General features: G+C 43.6%; 1 protein-coding gene across 1 annotated transcript; it reads left to right on the top strand.

Moving 5' to 3' along the window:
* The first annotated feature begins 9,115 nt into the window (after positions 1–9,115).
* Positions 9,116–11,691, top strand: LOC124670642 (xyloglucan galactosyltransferase XLT2-like). The gene is made up of 2 exons (XM_047207115.1): positions 9,116–10,583; positions 11,483–11,691. The coding sequence occupies exons 1-2, from the start codon at positions 9,116–9,118 to the stop codon at positions 11,689–11,691; spliced, it is 1,677 nt and encodes a 558-aa protein (XP_047063071.1).
* Positions 11,692–18,797: the final 7,106 nt, after the last annotated feature.

The following is an 18,797-nucleotide window of genomic DNA, read 5'->3' as shown; positions in this document are numbered from 1 at the left end:
AGTTTGTCAGACAGTTGCAAATACGAGATAGATACTGAAGGAAATACGTATGGTGTCACACACGTGGTGCTGTCTGATTGGGTTTCTTTTCATCCTTGCCCGTACCCGGATTCCATTAGCTATTTCCGGCACCTATGATCACTAACAAACTATAGACTTCAGCACATGAGATCTCAAACAAAAATGGTCTTTCAAAACTGAAAAAAACTATCATGGTGAAAGTAGAGGGCATAATCAGCCTGGATAGTTTGGAGTACATGCTACAAATCACTTATGCAGTAGAAAAGACACTTCAAAAAAATGAAAATATAGCTACTATCCCTGTGAACGTAGTAACAACCAACTCACAATAACTTGTTAGTGCAAAATAAATGTACTGAAACTAATGTTCTTTGAGTGGCTAAGCCAACAAGAACGTACTTTACGTGCACCAAAATCCTTCGACTGAGCTTGCGACACCGAGCACAGCTAATAATTAAAAATTGATATAACTAAGAATAAGTGAATAACTGGCCACTGACGAAGTAACTAACAAAGCTAAGAGACTTCAGCACATCCGAGGTAAATAGAAAAGTGTACTAAAACTGGCAACTCTTATATCTGACTGAAAACCCTCTCTGGTCAAGTATGTACTGAAAGTATGGAATTAGAGTAGCTTTGCCCAGCGGCAAAAACATGAAGGACGTGGCAGTTGAACAAAAACTGATTGCACCTCTTCACCGAACATAAGCTTGAAAAGGGAATAGTGGGTAAAACAGGACAGAAAGCAACTTTTAGGTATAGAATCGGAGAGCAACTTGGAGAGAAACTTCAAGAAAAATTCATATATAATCTCATAAAGGAGGGAACAGATAGTAACTTTGTTAAAAAATAACTAAAATGCATAAAAGAATCTACAAAACATGTATAAAAGGACCTTAATTAGATCAAGCATATATACATGGGCTGAAAAAGAATGAACATGTATAAACACAAAAAAAGATAGCTACCCTCAACTTGGTGCTTTTCATCTACATCTCTTGCTTCAGGGATTATACCAAAAAGTTTAGGCGCGTTCTCGAAATCAAATCTAATCCTGTCACCAGCATTCAACTCATAATCGCTAACAAACTTCTTGTATCCAGTACACGTGCATGCAGAATCAGTTTAGAACAAATATTGAAACTGAAGAAAGAGTGACAGAGAATTGAGAAGAGTACTCAAAAACAATGAAGTATATAGACTGAAGACTGAAAGACCAAGAAAGATAAACCAAAAAATGAAGAAAGAAAGAATAAGAGGCCCAAGCTGAGGTAATGAGAAACTGAGAGAATTAAAACTAAGAAACTACATGGCTAAGAGAAAGAGAGAATAAGAGGCCCAAGCTGAGATAATGAGAGATTGATAAAAAACAATAACCGAGGACAGAGAGTGAGGTGACTGATATAAATGAATAAATAAGACATACAAGTGCCGAGAGACTGAGGGACTCAAAATAGCTAGATATTAAATTGAGAGACGGAGAATGAGAACAAATACTGAGACTGAGGAAAGAGTGACAGAGAATTAAGAGATTACTCAAAAACAATGAAGTATAAAGACCGAAGATGAATGAGAACAAGAGAATGAGAAAAAGGATAATAAAAGAGAACGAAAAAAGAGAAAGGAGATGAAAGAAATGAGAATCCGTTACAGAGAATGAGAGATGGAAATAAAAGAAAGAAATGAGAGACATAAATAAAATAGATAAATGAGACAAGGAAATAAACAAAACATAAAATAATTGAGATTAACTGAGAGAATTATAGCAAGTAAATGAGAGACGAAAATAAATGAGATAATTGAGATGAAGAAAATGAAGAATGATAGAGAGACTGATAAAGACATAAATCTATAACTGAAAGCTAAATCAATGAGGAATATTGACTGAAGATTTATACGTAGACAAAGAATGAGACACAAAGAAAATGAAAGAACAAAGACAAAGAATGAATAAATAGTCAAGATTTAAGTAATTCTATTGTCAATGCTATTAAAAACAAGATTGTGTTATGTGATGAAAGTTAACATGTTTTACAATTATTCGCTAATTCAAAATTAAATGATATTGTTCTGCATAATGATTCGGAGAAATACTCAAAAATATTTCCAACGACACTTGATATTCAAGACAACTTCTCCACGCAGGTATGCAACGAGACATTTTCAAATATAAAAAAAAACATGATTTGATGTTTCAATTACAACTGAATAGAAAATAAATATTACAATTGCTATGTTATTATTGCAAGAAGGATGCTCGTACTCGGGTTTGCTACTTGGTGATCTAACAAATCAAGAATCAACTTCTACATTTATTGGATAGTCCATGGGATATAAGCATGTTAAACAACATGGAGCTAGACCAGGTAAAAAAAATAGTGAACATGATTTTTTAGTAAAAATACTGATGCATATAGTACATTGCTACAAAATGAAAATAACAATGTATAAATGAATGCAGGTTCATGCTGGTGGGACTGTAGACAATTGCAAGCACACAGATGAAACATCAGCTACACACATTTCAGAAGAAAAGGCTATGTCTAACAGATACCATGGTTGAGCATCCACAAAGGAAAACATTGGCAGTGTTGACGCAGAAGACATCAATGCAGAACATTAGAAAGAAATTACTGAAGAAGATGTACAAATCTTTCTAGAAAATGAAATGTTAGCTACAGTGGGGGTATAAAGAGAGGAAAGTGAAAATTAAAATACACAAAAAGGGCATGCGACAATACATATACTAAAACTGCAAACTAACAGACAAGCCATCAAGGTAAAATTAGCTAGATAGACAATCAACCTGGCGTGTGTGTGTCTACATATGTTTCGTACGTGCTGCAATGTGTCCGTCAGATTTGCGGGTTCAGTACTATGAGTGTTTACATGACTCGATAAAAAAGGTTCCACGTAATATGTCATGGTGTGCAAAAAGACATGAAATAAACTGCAAACATTACAAAGAAATGCATAACCTAGGATATTACCGAAAGCAAAAAAAAACTCACATTATTCATTACGATCAGTGGTGATAGCTGAAAAAAATGAGACGATGACTTATTATGAGAATGAGAAAATTGCAGATTACAAACAAGCATTGCACAAAACATAATTACAAAAAAATCTTGATAGGTGTTTATTTTTCTACTATTATTTCCGATTCCTTAGTACATGAAAACATGTGTGAAAAAATACGATGAAATTACTTGCAGTTTAGGGTCAAATTAGTTGTTCGGTGACCGCAAGCAAAAAAAAGTATCACTGACTTTAGATACGAAATTCACCCAGCAAAAAAGGGTTCATGGACAGTGGCAGAGTTTCAACCCGGGATGCCCGTACTGACATAGGCATCCCAAATGGGCCTGCCAAAGATAGTACCCGGGGTTTAATGAAGGCCCATTATCCGAAGAATAAGAAGGTTCGAGAGTCCAAGATATATTAAGGAAAGTAGAATTGTAATAGGAAGTGTTGTTTGTAATCTGGCGGGATGAGTTAGAAACCGCCCCGGACTCTGTAACTTGTACAAAACGAAACCCTCGGCTCCACCTCTTATATAAAGGGGGAGTCGAGGGACGAAAAGATCATCGAATCATTGTTCACAAACCCTAGTTTTCATAATCGTCGAGTACTTTTCGGCTGAAACCTTCGAGATCTACTTGCCCTCTACTTCTAACTAAAACCCTAGCCTATAACCCGTAGGCATTGACAAGTTAATCCCTTGTCAATTGGCGCCGTCTGTGGGAATTAGAGGCGTAAGGATCTGATTTCGATGGCACGTTCAAGATCTTCGACATCATCAACCGGAAGCAACACTATGAATCGAGGTAAACAGATCGCTGCTGGTCTTGTTGATTTTGTTCCTCACCCACCCTCCCGTTTGGATGCATATGCGTATCTGGCGGAGCCTATGGAGATGACGTTCGGAAGGTTTCACTTTCGCGTCGAGAAGGAAGGATCGTATCGTGTCGAAATTCCGATTTCGTCGGGATCGTCGGCGGTCGATTCCGATTTTTCAAGCTATGCATCGTCAACCGAGGCAGGAGAAGAAGAAACCTCGGCAACACGCTACGTCAGCACCAGAACAAGAGAGAAACTCGCCAAGATATTCAGCGACACATCGTTTGAGTCATCTGCGGACTCATATATAAGCGATGGCTCAAGCGATGTCGACAGTTACGACTTCATCGACAAATCTATCACAAGTAGGCAAGGTCTTCATCAATCTCAACAATGATGTCACCAAACCCAACATAGATCTGAGTACAAAATATCATCAGATTTATGCTATCGAAAATCAAGAGGAAACATCGGAGGCTTTCGACGATTTGGGTAATCCCTATGTCGATCAAAACACCTTGAATTACTTAGCAAAATGGCTAGATTAAGTAAGCATTTGTTAGGACAAATTAAACTGTAGATGGCCACGCACTAATCCTCCTGCCCAGGCTCCATGTCTCGGCTTGCTCCTCCACTGTTCATGGAAGCTAATCGTTAAATTCACAAGAACAAACAAATCTGCCGCACTACTACTATCTAAATTGCTACAGAATTTCAATTACTCACCCGCCCCACCTACCAACAAGAAATCAACAACATCACGAACAAGAGAAATGCATGCGGAAAATGAACTATGATGCAACTATATAGGACGTGTTTGGTTGCCTGGGTCTGATTCGTAGTAGCTATGGAGCTGCAATTTGTAGTAGCTCCGTAGCTACTTCATAACACTTCTTCTTCTTCAGATGGTGGTGTTGCCTCTGGATTCCCATACTGCGTCTGCCCACTCTTGCCTCTTCACCTTCCATGCATCATTGTCGCCTGCTTTCACGCCATGGCCGGTCTCTACTTCATCAAAAGTGACAACCTCTTCGAAGAACTCATCCTCGCCCCAACCTAGGATCCAGTTGTGAAGAATGCAGCAAGAAAGGACTAGCTTTACCTGAGTGTCAAACGTGTGGAACGGTTTCTGGTCAAGGACCTTGAACCTGTTCTTCAATGCAGCAAAGGCCCTCTCAATGGTGACTCTAAGGCTTGAGTGTCTGAGATTGAACAACTCTCTCGCATTCAGAGGTCGGTGCTTCGCAGAGAACTCGTTGAGGTGGTACCTTGTTTTCCTGAAGGGAGGTAGAATTCCAGGTCGGCAGGCATATCCAGCATCTCCAAGGTAGAACTTACCTCCAGGAATTTGCAACCCATCAGGCCTTGACAAGCTGTCGGTCAGGATGCTCGCATCATGAGCTGAACCCTCCCACCCAGCAAGCACGTAGTGAACCTCATATTGGAATCCACAGCTACTAGCACATTCCGGCTGGTGTAGTGCTTTCTCCCGCGGAATGCTGCAGACATTGATCTCGGTACCTTTGCAGTGACATGAGTAGCATCAATAGCTCCAATGCAATCCTGTAAAAAGATTAGCACACAATCATGTTTCTGACAGTAGCACACATCTGATAGGTAGAAGGAACATGATTTTGTACTCACCCTGAAATAGGGGAACCACCTGGAGCTGTTCTTGATCTTGGTTGGTGTGTTCATTGATGCTGGCTTGATCATTTCACCTCTGAGCTCCTCAATTGCGTACAATACCTGCTGGAAGTACCGAGAGATAGTCTCCATGGATCGCCTGAATGTGTTATGGATGACTCTGAACCTCTGGTTATGACCGACGACATGAAGAAACAATGCGACTTGTTCTTCGACAGAGGTGTGGATGCTATCAGTCAGCAGTCCTCTTTCTCTGAACGTTTTCACAAGTGCATAGAAAGGGGCTCTTCTCATCCGTAGCATCTAGATGTCCTCTACGTCGTTGCATTTGTAGATGTTGTTTAGGTTGGCAATCCTCTCCTGATCTCGTTGTAACATAGGTCCATAAGTCACACGAGGAAAAACATCATGGCTAACTTCTCTCTTGTGCACCATCAGGATAAAGGCTTGTACGCAAATGATGAGTGCTGCGGCATGATGCACAAGCTGGAGCTGGTCGATCTACTCAAACAAGATCTATGCATTACGAACGGTCTTATCGAACCCAACCAGTTCTACGAACATGAATCGAACACTACTGTAGAGCAGAGGAGTTTCCCCTTACCTCCGTCGTGGCGGACGATGGACACGTCCAAAAGCCGCCGCAGATGTACGCACGCTCCGCCGTGGCTACAGAAGAGGACCCTGGTCCGGCGCCGGAGACCGAAGGAAGATGCGCGATGCCAGATCTGGTCGCCGTCACCGCCGGTGCGGAAATTGGGGGAATGCACAATTTGGAAGGGGGCTAATGGAGAGGGTAACCGAAGAGGGAGGTTACCCCTACCTTTGCCACACAACGCTGCTGGGATTTCGGCTTCTCCCGTCATGCCGAGGTGGAGCTCCCGCGCGAACGACGTTGTCGATTTTCGTCAGGCCTGACCCTGGAGAAACTGTCAAACCGGGCGTTCCTCCGGGACCTGTCCCAGGGGTGCTTTAAAACCCGTGCTATGCAAGAACGCAAGTGCGCACAAGGAACCAAACGGCCCGAAATTTGCTAGGCTGATGCGAGCCAAAGGGCACCTAGGCTACCAAAAGCGCCCACAGTGGCTAAAAACAAGATGAGATACGAAGCGGAGCAACAAAGAAAGAGATTATTGTTCACGCCGGTGACGGAACCTCCTATCGCCACCTCGAAACAGGGCCCGCTCCCTAGAATCCCCGCCATGGATGAACTCGGCTCCTTGGAATCAACGAAAACCCATACTTCTCACTACAGTACGCGCCGAGAAGAGCGTCCGGACTTCTCCCAATTCCTCTCTCCGTTGATCTTCACCAATTTTACCGGAGGCGCCAGAAGTTCTCTCCGCTGCTGGAGAATGGAAGATAAATGAGAGAGGAAGGGGAAGAAGGGAAGTAGCTACCGATAAAAAAGGCACGGACCCCAAAATTTAAACTGAAAACCCAGAAAAACCAAACCTACTAAAAACCACTTCATAAAAACCGGGAACGGTGGGACGCCGAGCGGGAGGATTGAGCGAGCGACCAATGAGCTCCAAGATTCCAGCGAATAAGTAGAATGGACGGCCATAGATCTGACCTGAGACAAAATGTATTTTTAGCTAGCTGAAAATAAGGAAATGTGAAGTTAAAATATATAAGAAAAATTAAAAATATGGTAACATGAATTCCCGCCATGCTTCGAAGCGGAGGGGCATGGTGCCGGCGGGCCATTGGGAGATGCAGAGGGGGCGGCGAGTTAGGGGCACGGATGCGGCGAGGCGGAGGTTCGCGGTGGAAGGGGGGCATTGCACGCGTCAGGAAGAGCGGGAGACGCCGTGACACCTCGAGAAAGTGCGCCATAAGTCCCCTCACCGCCCCCTCTCCCCTCTCACTCTCGCCCATTTCACTCACCCTCTCCCCTTCCTTCTCTCTCTCCTCTCGCCACCGACCAGCGCCGAGCCAGCAAAATTTGGGGCCCCGTGCTAAATTCTAAAATGAGGCCATATAACACTAGTTTTTTAAACAATTCAATAATTATAACATAAATCCAGAGTATTACATAGAAATTGGATATATCAAGAAGTATACATACTAAACTCCCAGTTGCATTATACTATTTATTTGAACAACATCACTCATTGAGGATTTTTTGAAATGAAATCTTCAATAGTATCCTCATAATCAATCTTCTCCAACATTTCACCCTCAATTGCTATAGTGGCCAAATCGTTGAGCCTTTGTTGTGTCGAGCTTGCCGGAATCGATCAGTATCGAGGCAACTCGTCGGAAATTAGCAAAGACTTGGCTAGATTCAGAGCTCAGCGGTGGAATCTTCGAACAAAAGTGCACGAATTTGCCAATCGATGGCTAAAAGCGGTTGTACAGACAGCATCGCCGGAGGAGAAGTGGGAATCCAACCAGTTTTTGGCTTGTATACTCTGATCAATATATGTTAAGGTCGGAGGTTCGTGTTTTTGGTGGCCCCTAAAACATTTATAGATCCGCAAACTTTTACGGGATCTTCTCACCGTCTGAAACCATGCTGAAATTGTAAAACGGAAATTGTCACAAACATGTTCGGGAACTGGTTAAATGGGGTGGGTAAGACGGCTAAAGTTAGAATTAGAATTGGTTTTAGCGCGTTGATGTGGGCTATATGGAATAGCCGTAATGACATTGTCTTTAACAGGAATACAAATGTTAATTTTTTACAGGTTATCCGTTGGCCTCTCTTACTGCCGGAGGCGCAACGAGAGCCTATGCATGCTGGATGCCGCCGGCTGGAAGCGGTGGCACAGGCTATTTACAGCCAGGCTAGTTGGCGACCTACTAAACGACTTCAAGATGCATAAATGTGTCACTATACTGTTTCGTTGGCTGTGTACAAGACACTATACTGTTTCGTTGGCTAGTTTATGTGTACACGTTGTATGATCTTTGAGTTGTAAAACTTTGATACTTGATATTTTGATACTTTGGGTAATAAAGAGAGCTGTGTGCATCGATTGATGCAGAGGCTGGGGATATACCCTATTTCAAAATTATTATTTTTACAATTTTGACCCGATTTAGGGATCTGGTAGAGATGCTCTTTACATATCAAGCACTAGTGATTCACGACATTATTTAGTACTAGTGTGCTACTACAAAACTCTTGCAAACCTAGATATCATCCCACGGTGTCCCGCCGATCTTCCTAGCCTTGCCCAAACTCCCGTGTGCATGTCGCCCCAGTTAATTAGCCACACGCATTAGCTGTCCATAGAACCTAGCTCTGTGTTTTCAAACATCAAAATATGCAATAGCCAGCAGTGCCACCACGACACTACCTGATTATTATTTTTAGATCTTCCGAACTTACAAGTCAGTGGTGCGAGATACTCCTCCGTATCATCTTGGCTCATTTTGGCTCCTCCTTCTCCCTATCATCTTCACAACCTGACCTGATACGTTGCTTGGGATCTACGGGAATGGCGTAGCAGCTCACCCAGCTGCATCCACCGCTCCACGTGCCAACCAAACTTTTTTCCTGCGTCCCTCGGGAGAGAACCTATACCTTAAATCTCCTAAGCACAGTCCAACTCTGGCATGAACCAGTGACCCTTCCCACTTCCTCGGCGTGCTCCCAATGCCGGAGTCACCGACATCCCCGGCCAGGCCCCCCTCGCCGCCTGGATCTCCAGTCAACGCCGCCACGCCGTCCGCGGGGTGGGTGTTGCTGCGAGCCGCCGTGGTGCTCCTTGCTTTCCTAGCCCTACAGCTTGTGCTCTTCAAGTCCCTGCTGAAATTCCCCAGCACCCGGTTCCTCCCGGCCCCGGGACGCTGCAACAGCACCTGGGCCAACGGCCCGGTCGAAGCCGGCGCGTGCAAGGCCGGCTTGATCTACGTCTACGACCTACCGCCGGAGTTCAACCACGAACTCGTCGGCGACTGCAAACGTCTCTGGCCGTGGTACTCCTTCTGCCCGTACCTATCCAACGGTGGCCTGGGCCGTCCGTGCGCCACGGTGCCGGCCTTCTCTGGCGTGGTGCCGAACGCGTCGCTGCCCAACTGGTACAACACCGACCAGTTCCCTCTCGAGATCATCATCCACCGCCGCATCCTTGCCCACCGGTGCCGCACCACCGACCCGTCGCTCGCCACCGTGTTCTACGTGCCGTTCTACGCCGGCCTAGACGTGGGCAGTCACCTGTGGGGCCTCAACGCCACCGTCGCCGACCGCGACCGCGCCGGCACGCGGCTCCTCCGGTGGCTCACGAACCAGACCTCGTTCCAGAAGTCCGGCGGGTGGGACCACTTCATGACGCTCGGGCGCATCACGTGGGACTTCCGCCGGTATAGCGACGACGCGTGGGGCTCCAACTTCGTGCTCATGCCCGGAATGGGCAATGTCACCCGCCTCGTCATCGAGAGCGACCGGCAGGATCCCATGGACGTCGGCGTCCCGTACCCGACAGGCTTCCATCCGCGCGCCGCCGTCGACGTGCGCGCGTGGCAGCGTCACGTGCTGTCCCGCAACCGCACCAACCTCTTCGGGTTCGCCGGCGCGCCGCGCTACGGGTTCAGGAACGACTTCAGGGACGTGCTGCTGGATGAGTGCGAAGACGCCGGGCACGCGTACTGCCGCTCAGTGGACTGCCGCGGCCAGAGGTGCAACAACGACACCGCGGCGCTAACGAAGCTTTTCCTGGACTCCAAGTTCTGCCTGCAGCCGCGCGGTGACAGCTACACGCGGCGGTCGCTGTTCGACTGCATGGTGGCCGGGGCCGTGCCGGTGCTGTTCTGGCGGAGGACGGCGTACGACCAGTACCGGTGGTTCCTGCCGGCGGGGCAGCGGGGGAAGGAGGGGGAGTGGTCGGTGTTCATGGACCGGCGGGCGCTGAGCGTGGGCAACGTGAGCGTGCTGGAGTTTCTGCAGGGGTTCAGCGAGCAGCGGGTGCGGCGGATGCGGGAGCGCGTCGTGGAGATGATTCCGAGGCTGGTGTACAGTTCGTCGCCTCACGGGCTCGGCGACGGCATGGCGGACGCGTTCGAGGTGGCGCTGGATGGCGTCTTCAAGCGGTTCCGCCGGCGCCGGTGGAGCATTGAGCGTGAAGGTGCGTGCTTTTCGGTTGAATTACTTTTTACCTCCTAGCTACAGTTCCTTTTACTAGAGTCCTTGGGTCCAAATATTTGTGACATTAATTACCTTATTGAGTGAAAAATCATCTAGATTACACATTTTAGAATATTTGGACCCTTCTTTTCCGTTGTGTATCCATTAGGTAAGGTGTTTGGTGATGAGTGATGACCAGCTTCCAAAATACTCCCTCCGTCCCAGTTCATAGGGCTTACGCGTGTTCTTAGGTCGTAAATTTGACAATGATAATGCAACATATATATTACAAAATATGTATCATTAGAAAGTTTAGATGTTCTACTTTCTAATGATATAATTTTTATATTATATAAATGATATTATGTTGGCCAAATTGACAATCTAGGAATACGCACAAGCCCTATAAACTGGGACGGAGGTAGTACCTGTACGGTGGCGAGAAATGAATTGGGTAAGATTTGTCCGAATATAATTGACGATGACGCCCTCTGATCTTCACATATTTTTCCGTGCCACATAGACATAGACGAAACGCGCTGGTACTATCTAACAAAAACAAGCACAATGCTAAACATAGGTGAGATTGTGTTTTAAGTCTCCTAGATGGGCTATTTTAATATACATAACTGTAGGGTTAAAAGTGAAATTCACTCTTTAAAAAAGATATTATTTTTTATCTAAATTTGGATGTATTTATATAATAAAGAGTTTTAGACAAACTTGCGATATCTTTTAATGTGAACATAGGTAAGAGGTAGTGATCTATAATGCTTTCTTTACTGTATTTTCTAATTCTCTTATGGCCTTTGCATGCTCCATAGTCAAAACATTGACATTGCACTGAGCCACTCACCATGAGATCTCTAATCACCATTAGCTTTTTCGAACATTCAACAGGTCCCCCACCTGGCACTTCCGTGGCGGTGCGTGTCAACGGCACATCGTTGGCGCCTCCTACTTCTAACGGCAGAAATAGGTCGGTGATCCGTCGCAGGCGTCGCCGGCACGTCTCACGGGATAGATCGAGGCGAGTGGTTTCGTCGCATATAAGAAGCGTCATCTCCCAAGGACCGGCATCAGGACGCCAAAATGTGCAGACATCTTGACTAGGTGAAGAAGACCTAAGCATTTCTGCTTGAGACGTTGCTGAAGTTGTGCTAGCTATCAGTTCAAAAAAAAAAAAGAAGTTGTGCTAGCTAGATCTCGGATCATGGAGCGATCAACGGGTCAAATTCGCGAGAGGTGATCCAGCAGAGAGGCGATCTGGTGGGTGTTCATACTGGAGAAGAATGGGATGTACTGCTGCTGGCCCAGGGTTTAAGAAATGGTTAAACTCGTAGATTAGTTTACTGTCAAGGTGCTACGGACGATGCATCCGTGTTTATTGCAGTTGACCAGGAGACGGATTTTTTATGGGCTCTAGAAGGTGGCCATGATAACGTACTGACAGCGTTGTGATTGTATACTTGGCACAAGTTTTGAGGAACAGTAATATACTTATACAATTTGATTGAATACAAACAGGCGAGTTATATATAGGCTTTTTAAGCTTTGCAACGTGTGACTGTGACTACGTCCCGTTGCATGAAAAGTGACTGCTTGTACACTTGTGCGGTGTCATGGGATACAGTTAAACATTTTTCTTCATTTATTTTGGAAAAGCGGCCTGTCACACAATTTTTAGTACTCCCTTCGTCCCATAAAAGATGCCTAATTTTTCTACTCCATCCGTCCTAGTTTTTAAGGCATATTTTCAAAAACTATTTGTCTCATAACCCCGACCTCCTAAGCATAATTTTATTTAATGTGGAAAAGAAAGGGGTTGCATGCACCAATGAGGGAGAGAAAGAGAATGCATACACCAATGAGGAAGAGAAAGAGGCTGCATGCACCAATGAGAGAGAGAAAATGAGACCTAATCAGCTAGTACCTTGGGCTAAGATATTCAAAAATTGTGACTTACAAACTAGGATGAAGGGGGTAGATTTAAATATATCTATGCATTAAATTGTATCCAAATATATCTACTCCGCTCTTAAATACAAGGTCACTTTATTTTTTGAGGCAAACTTTGATTATGAATTGGATCAACCAAATATGAGTTGTATGCTAGTCAAAACTATATCATCAGATGCATATTTCAATAAGCTTTCTAATGGTATATTTTTAAATGACATATAACTTATATTTTAATCAGGGGAGAAAGTGGCACGCCACGGAGTATTAATACTCCTACATAATACACCACGAAGTATTCATTGCTAGGAACCAAGTAGGACTACGCGGTGTGAGTTATCCAGCCAGTTAAAACAATGAGTGGCGTGTCACTTTCTCCCCTAATTAAACCGTAGTGTTTGTACTCCCTCTGATTCATATTATTTGATGCTAAAATAGATGTATCTACAATGATTTGGAGGGAGTAATGTCTTTTAGCGCTAAAAACAAAAAGTATATTCCATGCCCTGGACTGCAGGAGTTGTTGGTCAGTACTCAGTGCAAAGAAAAGAGCTAGCTGGCTAAGTTAAACGACGTCAGACACGTGTTGAACATGAGGTGCGTGATTACCTATCCACGTGATCACCAAGTTTCATTTGAAGCATATAGATGGAGTAGCATTATCGATTGTTTAACTTCTTTCCGCGCCAAATTCCCCATTTAGTACCTTGAATAGAAACATTAGAAGCATTTTCTTAGTTTCCACCTTAAAAGTAGCATCCACATTTATCATATACATACTTTCATAATGCATACTAGTATGTTAGCGCGTTATCCTAGGTAATACTAGTATATGTTAAGAGACAAGCTCTCCAATGCATTGTATCTTAATATTTATATCTATGTTTAATAATTTTGTGTACATATTAAGAGATAAGCTCTACAATTAATGCATTGTATCCTAGGTACCATGCTTATGTGGCACTATATTACTCAAGAAGATTGGCGTTGTATCTTACTACCTCTGTTCCAGATTATTAGTTTTGCACGTATTTCTAAGTCCTCAATTTAACCCACATAATGTGAGTTATATATTTTAAAAATATACAACTTTAGATGTTATCTTTTTTAATAGTATAATTTTGTTTTATATACTTTATATTATATAGTTCAAATTCACAACTTAGGGATCCACGCAGGGCTAATAAACCGGGACAGAGGGAGTAGTTAAGATACAACTCTTACACGAAGTCACCGTCGGAGCTTCGTTGGGGCCGACCTGGGCCATGGCCCGCCCAGGTTTTTGGTAGAAAAATATTTACTACTATGTATTCAAGGCTTAGCCCACCAGGAAACACTGGCCCGCCCGTTGCATTGTCTTCCTCCTTCGTTGACTCTCCCAGTTTCTTTTTTTTGGAAAGAAGCCACAACAATTGGAGGCGCCTCTCTGTCGCTTGGTCTAGGCGTCTAGCTGCTTAAACACAAAGGGATTGGGAGAGTTGACGAAAAATGAGCTAGCCGCATGGAAGGAAGCAGCGTCGCGATGCCGTCCATAGGACCATAGCAACATGCGGCTAGGGGATTGCCGCATGTGAAACCACACCGCACGGGCAAGGCCACCGGCCGGAGGCCCGCTAGCCAGCTAGCGACGCGGCGATTGAATCAAGTCCTAGCTCTTCTCTAATTTTCATGCTCATGGAATTTCTATCTTTCTCCAAATACACGGAGGATTTATTTTGACCGAACCTGTTCTTCAGTTTTGCAAACTTCAACAGCGATGTATACATTTTTTTTTTACTAATAGCTTATGTCTATGGTATGGTTTGGAAAAAAAAAAGTTGCTCTCTTTTAGCCTGGCCCGCCCATGGATTTCTTTGAAGCTCCGCCACTGCACTCCGCCACTGCACGAAGTCATATGCAAAATCCATTTCTAGTCCAATCATCTGCATAGATGTTAACAAAATTATTAAATATAGATACAACTATTAAGATACAATGCATTGGAGGGTTTAGATCTTCAAGCACCACTACCTAAGATAGCGCGCTAGGAATCAAACAATGCATTATGGAAGGCCTAATTCAACCTAATAGCTTCAATTGACACAATCATTCCAGGGGTATATTGGACTTGTTCATTGTCATCAACTATTGTCATTCCCACCAGATATATCATGTTGTTGTAAGGAGATTTGACCATCTCCTCAAAAACCATTACTCAAGCCCAATCCATGGTGGATTCCTTCTGAAATAATTCTTCAAGCCCTAGTTCTTCTAGATGAGGTGCACACCACAAGTATGCGTCGAAGGTCCTTAGATCACAAATAGGGTGTTGACCCATCGTAAATACATGTGTGCTCGGGAGAATACCAAGCACGGTGCCACACCATGAAGCGCCCTCCATCCAAAAGTTCTGATATTTCGAGGGGTATTTGATTTCCAAGAATTATACAAGGCCTAATTGTCCCTTGAGCGGCCACCTCCATCATCCTTCACAATACTACGAATGAATTTATATGACTATTCACTATAAAAAGCGTATTTAAATGAAAAAATGGTTTCTAAGTGCGGCTGCAGAACAATTGACAGAGTCGAGTGTGTGTCAATAGGAAAAGTGACCATTTTTCCCCATTCCACCGTAATAGGGTTGATGAGATCATTCACTTTTCTTACTAGAGTAACATTTCTATGTGTAAAATGCTTTAAGTTATTATTATATATATCCAATTATCCTTCCAAATATCAATTTATGAGACACATATAACACAAAAGAATATATCCACGTTTGAACACTTGATGGCTATCCATGGTACTCTTCCACTGAATTTTTAAAAATCTAGCCTTCAAAATATTTGCATCCAAAAAGTACTTAGCTCTCAGGAAAGTCGAGGAAAAAATTTAGTTCTTCAAGTAACCTCCACCATTATATAATTAGTATTGTAAACTAAAACAATATACATCTCAAAGCTCCGTACCACCACTAGACTTCCGAATACATAATTTGTTGGAGATAGTGCCCTAGAGGCAAATAGTAAGGAATATTTATTATTATATCTCAAAAGTTCATAATGGTTTCGTGACAATACGATAATTGTATTAATCGAAAACATTGATACACGTGTGATATTGTAAATAAACCAGGGTCCCTAAGTAAGCATGTATACAACCTAGCTCATTGTGGTCATTCAATGATCGACGTTTTCCAGTCATGGACATGCACGACATTTGACAATGTGATCATATATTGGGGGAATGATATGATAGACATAACCAATATATAAATATTGTAACACGATCAAGTCACAAAGCTCAATGTTGCGATATTTATGAAAGCGAGTGCCCAATCCTTAGACCGTAAGATCAAATCTAATCACTATCACCGAAGGCTGCTTTGACTGCATCAACCGTCACACCATAACAGGGTGATCATAAAGGTGTTGTTGGTTATTCCGAAGGGATGGGTTGAGGCGTATGTATCGAGAGCGTGATTTGTTCATCCGCATGACGAACATATAGGCCCACTCGGTCAGATTACATCCAAGTTGCGCAACGCATGACTAGATCATGAGGATGGAATCACACAGGAACGAGTTGAATAGCCTTGTCAGTAACGATATCGAACTAGGTATGATGATACTAATGATCATATCTCGGACAAGAGCCATTATCGAAGTAACAAAGGGACTAAGACTTAATGTAACGGTTAAAACGACAATCATATCTTCGTGGAATTCACAAGGGTCATTATGGTCACCCCGGTCCTGATATTGATCATTGACTGGAGAGGTGTCTCAGTCATGTATGATCATTCCCAAACCGTAGGGTAACGCGCTTAAGGGTTAGCGATGCTTACAGATCATTTTGAAAATTGGAATCACAGAAGAAATAGGGAGAGAGAGAGAGAGAGAGAGAGAGAGAGAGAGAGAACCAGAAAGGGTTCCAGGAGAATTCGAAGGGTGTTTGGAGTGGTCCGAGAGGTGTCTCACATCATTGGAAATTAAATAGTATGTATTATATATTAATTAAGTGAATTACTATTTAATTATATGATTTGTTTAATCAAATAGGGCTTCCCACCTTAATTGGGCCCCACCCAGATGGGGATCCCATTAAGGGAGGTGGCCACCCCATGGGCCAAGAGGGAGGGCCGACCGGGCCAAGATGGGGGCGGGCGGGCTATGGTGGGCGGCCGCACCCCCCATCCTTTAGTCCCACATTGCCAACCACAACCTCCTCCCCTCCCCTTGCACCTATATATATAGTGGAGGCACGTGGAGAAAAGGAGACATAGAGAAATCTCTCAAGGCCCCCTTTTCCCTGTTTCTCCCCGATTTCTCTCCTGAGTGCGGATCCTCGAAGGGCTACGCACGGAGGGCATCAACTCCACCTAGTACGCGGGAGCGCTGCTAGGATTCTGATCCAGAAGATCTACTTTCACAATCTCAGCTGGAACAAGAGGTTCGGGAGTCGTCGCCAACACTGTACGTGTGCAAAACCTATGAGGTGTGGCACTTGTGGCACTCGACGCCCTACGAGGAGGATTGAACACGACCCTAAGGTCGACGTCAAGTGCGACTACATCAACCATGTTCTAGCAGAACGTTAACCACTTTCGGTCTACGAGGGTACGTCACCGAAACAATATCCGCTTTAGCATTTCACTTAGATTTTTTTTTGTTTTCTCCTACGATTATCCTCCCAGCTTTCAACAGTCTTGTTTGTCTCCCCACAAATACCTTGCAGTAGCATCATAAACTACACCTTTACGAAGTTTTTTTTTTTGGAATATGACATACTTATGTTGCAAATATAGGTTTGCACTGAGCAATCGCCTTTATAATGATGTCATTCTATCATGTTACCTTGTCTACAAGATGGTAATGAACAATTTGATATGTCTACTCCAACCATAGCAGACAAAGTGAAAAAAAATTATCATTCAATGATTCAGTCATTATATTAAGAATCTGGCAAGCCTGAGCTTTACTCCCCACCAATGTATTATGGGAAAAATAAATGTTTCATTTTCCTCACTGACTAATTCTTTGAGCTGCTACAGTAACTATGCAAAATATTCTTCAGAGTTGACTGTGCTATTGCTATATGCTCTCATTAAAATTAAAGAGTCCTCAACACAACAAAAAATACAAGGATTGCATCTCGGAAAACTTCCACTCCAATCAAATCACCCGTTTCTTTAGCTTAAAGCATTCCCATCAATCGTTTTGTGTAGATGAGGAAGAGACAGTGTGAGAGGGATCCACTTGCCTCAGTCCACAAGTGTGGGACCCCTGGAATAAGGGTTCATATCATATAATCATAAACTAGAGCTCTAGTATCCGACATCCATCTATCAACGTAAGAGAATTATGCTGCTAAACATAGCAAGCTTAACAAAGGGTCTTTTGTTTTAGTGAAAAACAACATGAGAGGGAAAATGACGCCGATCGTAAAGTAAAGGTCGTGTGCGAACGACCACGTTCTTGGGGGTCGGACGATAACACATGATACGGGGTACTTTTTGTTGACCGGGGTTCAATCTCCACTTGCTTGCGAAAAAGTCTAGTCCCGTTGAGCGAACTTCGGATGTTCTAAGAGAACAACCCGGTGACACGGCTTCCTTCCATCGTGATTACTTCCGGGGCTAGAAGTCGGAGGGATTCCTTCTTAGGTCTCCTCCACTTGAGGGTGAGAGCTCTTACTTCATATGATAGATGTATTACAAGGGAACCTAGGGGCCTTATGTAGGTTCAAGACCTTCTACAAAACACCACCAATACCCTTGGCGGGGAGGGAAAGAAAGGGCAAACTAGTCTATTCTATGGAAAAGACTTTTTTTTGCGAATTCTATGGAAAAGACTAAAAAAGCTCCCAAGTGGGGGAAAAAGCAAGGGTACTTCTGTCTTCTTTGGCCTAAGGCTTGGGCCCATGTAGAGGAGAACTAATGGGTTTGATGGGCTGCCCTTTCTTTCAATGGACTTGCTCTTTTTCTTCTCTTCTTTTATATTAATATGGACCTTTTTCTTTATGCCGGCTATTTTTTCGAGAGAGCATTTGTAGTGTTGATGTTTGGTCTATGGCGGGATCACGAACAGGGGAATCCTTTGAGATGATCCAGTTTTATCCCGTACAACAGGGTCTAAGAGGCCATAGCATAAGGCTATTGTACTACAAGTTTTTAAAAAAGAGCAGGAAGATGCGTTCTCCGTTAATTAGATATTTATCTGGCGCATATGACATACAAGTGTGATTACACAGAACGAGACATCTTCGGACATCT

The sequence above is a fragment of the Lolium rigidum genome, chromosome 7 (genome assembly GCF_022539505.1).
Source record: "Lolium rigidum isolate FL_2022 chromosome 7, APGP_CSIRO_Lrig_0.1, whole genome shotgun sequence".
In the NCBI taxonomy this organism is placed as follows: Eukaryota; Viridiplantae; Streptophyta; class Magnoliopsida; order Poales; family Poaceae; genus Lolium; species Lolium rigidum.
Note: the sequence above shows the minus strand (reverse complement) of the source record. Positions and strands in the feature narration are given on the sequence as shown.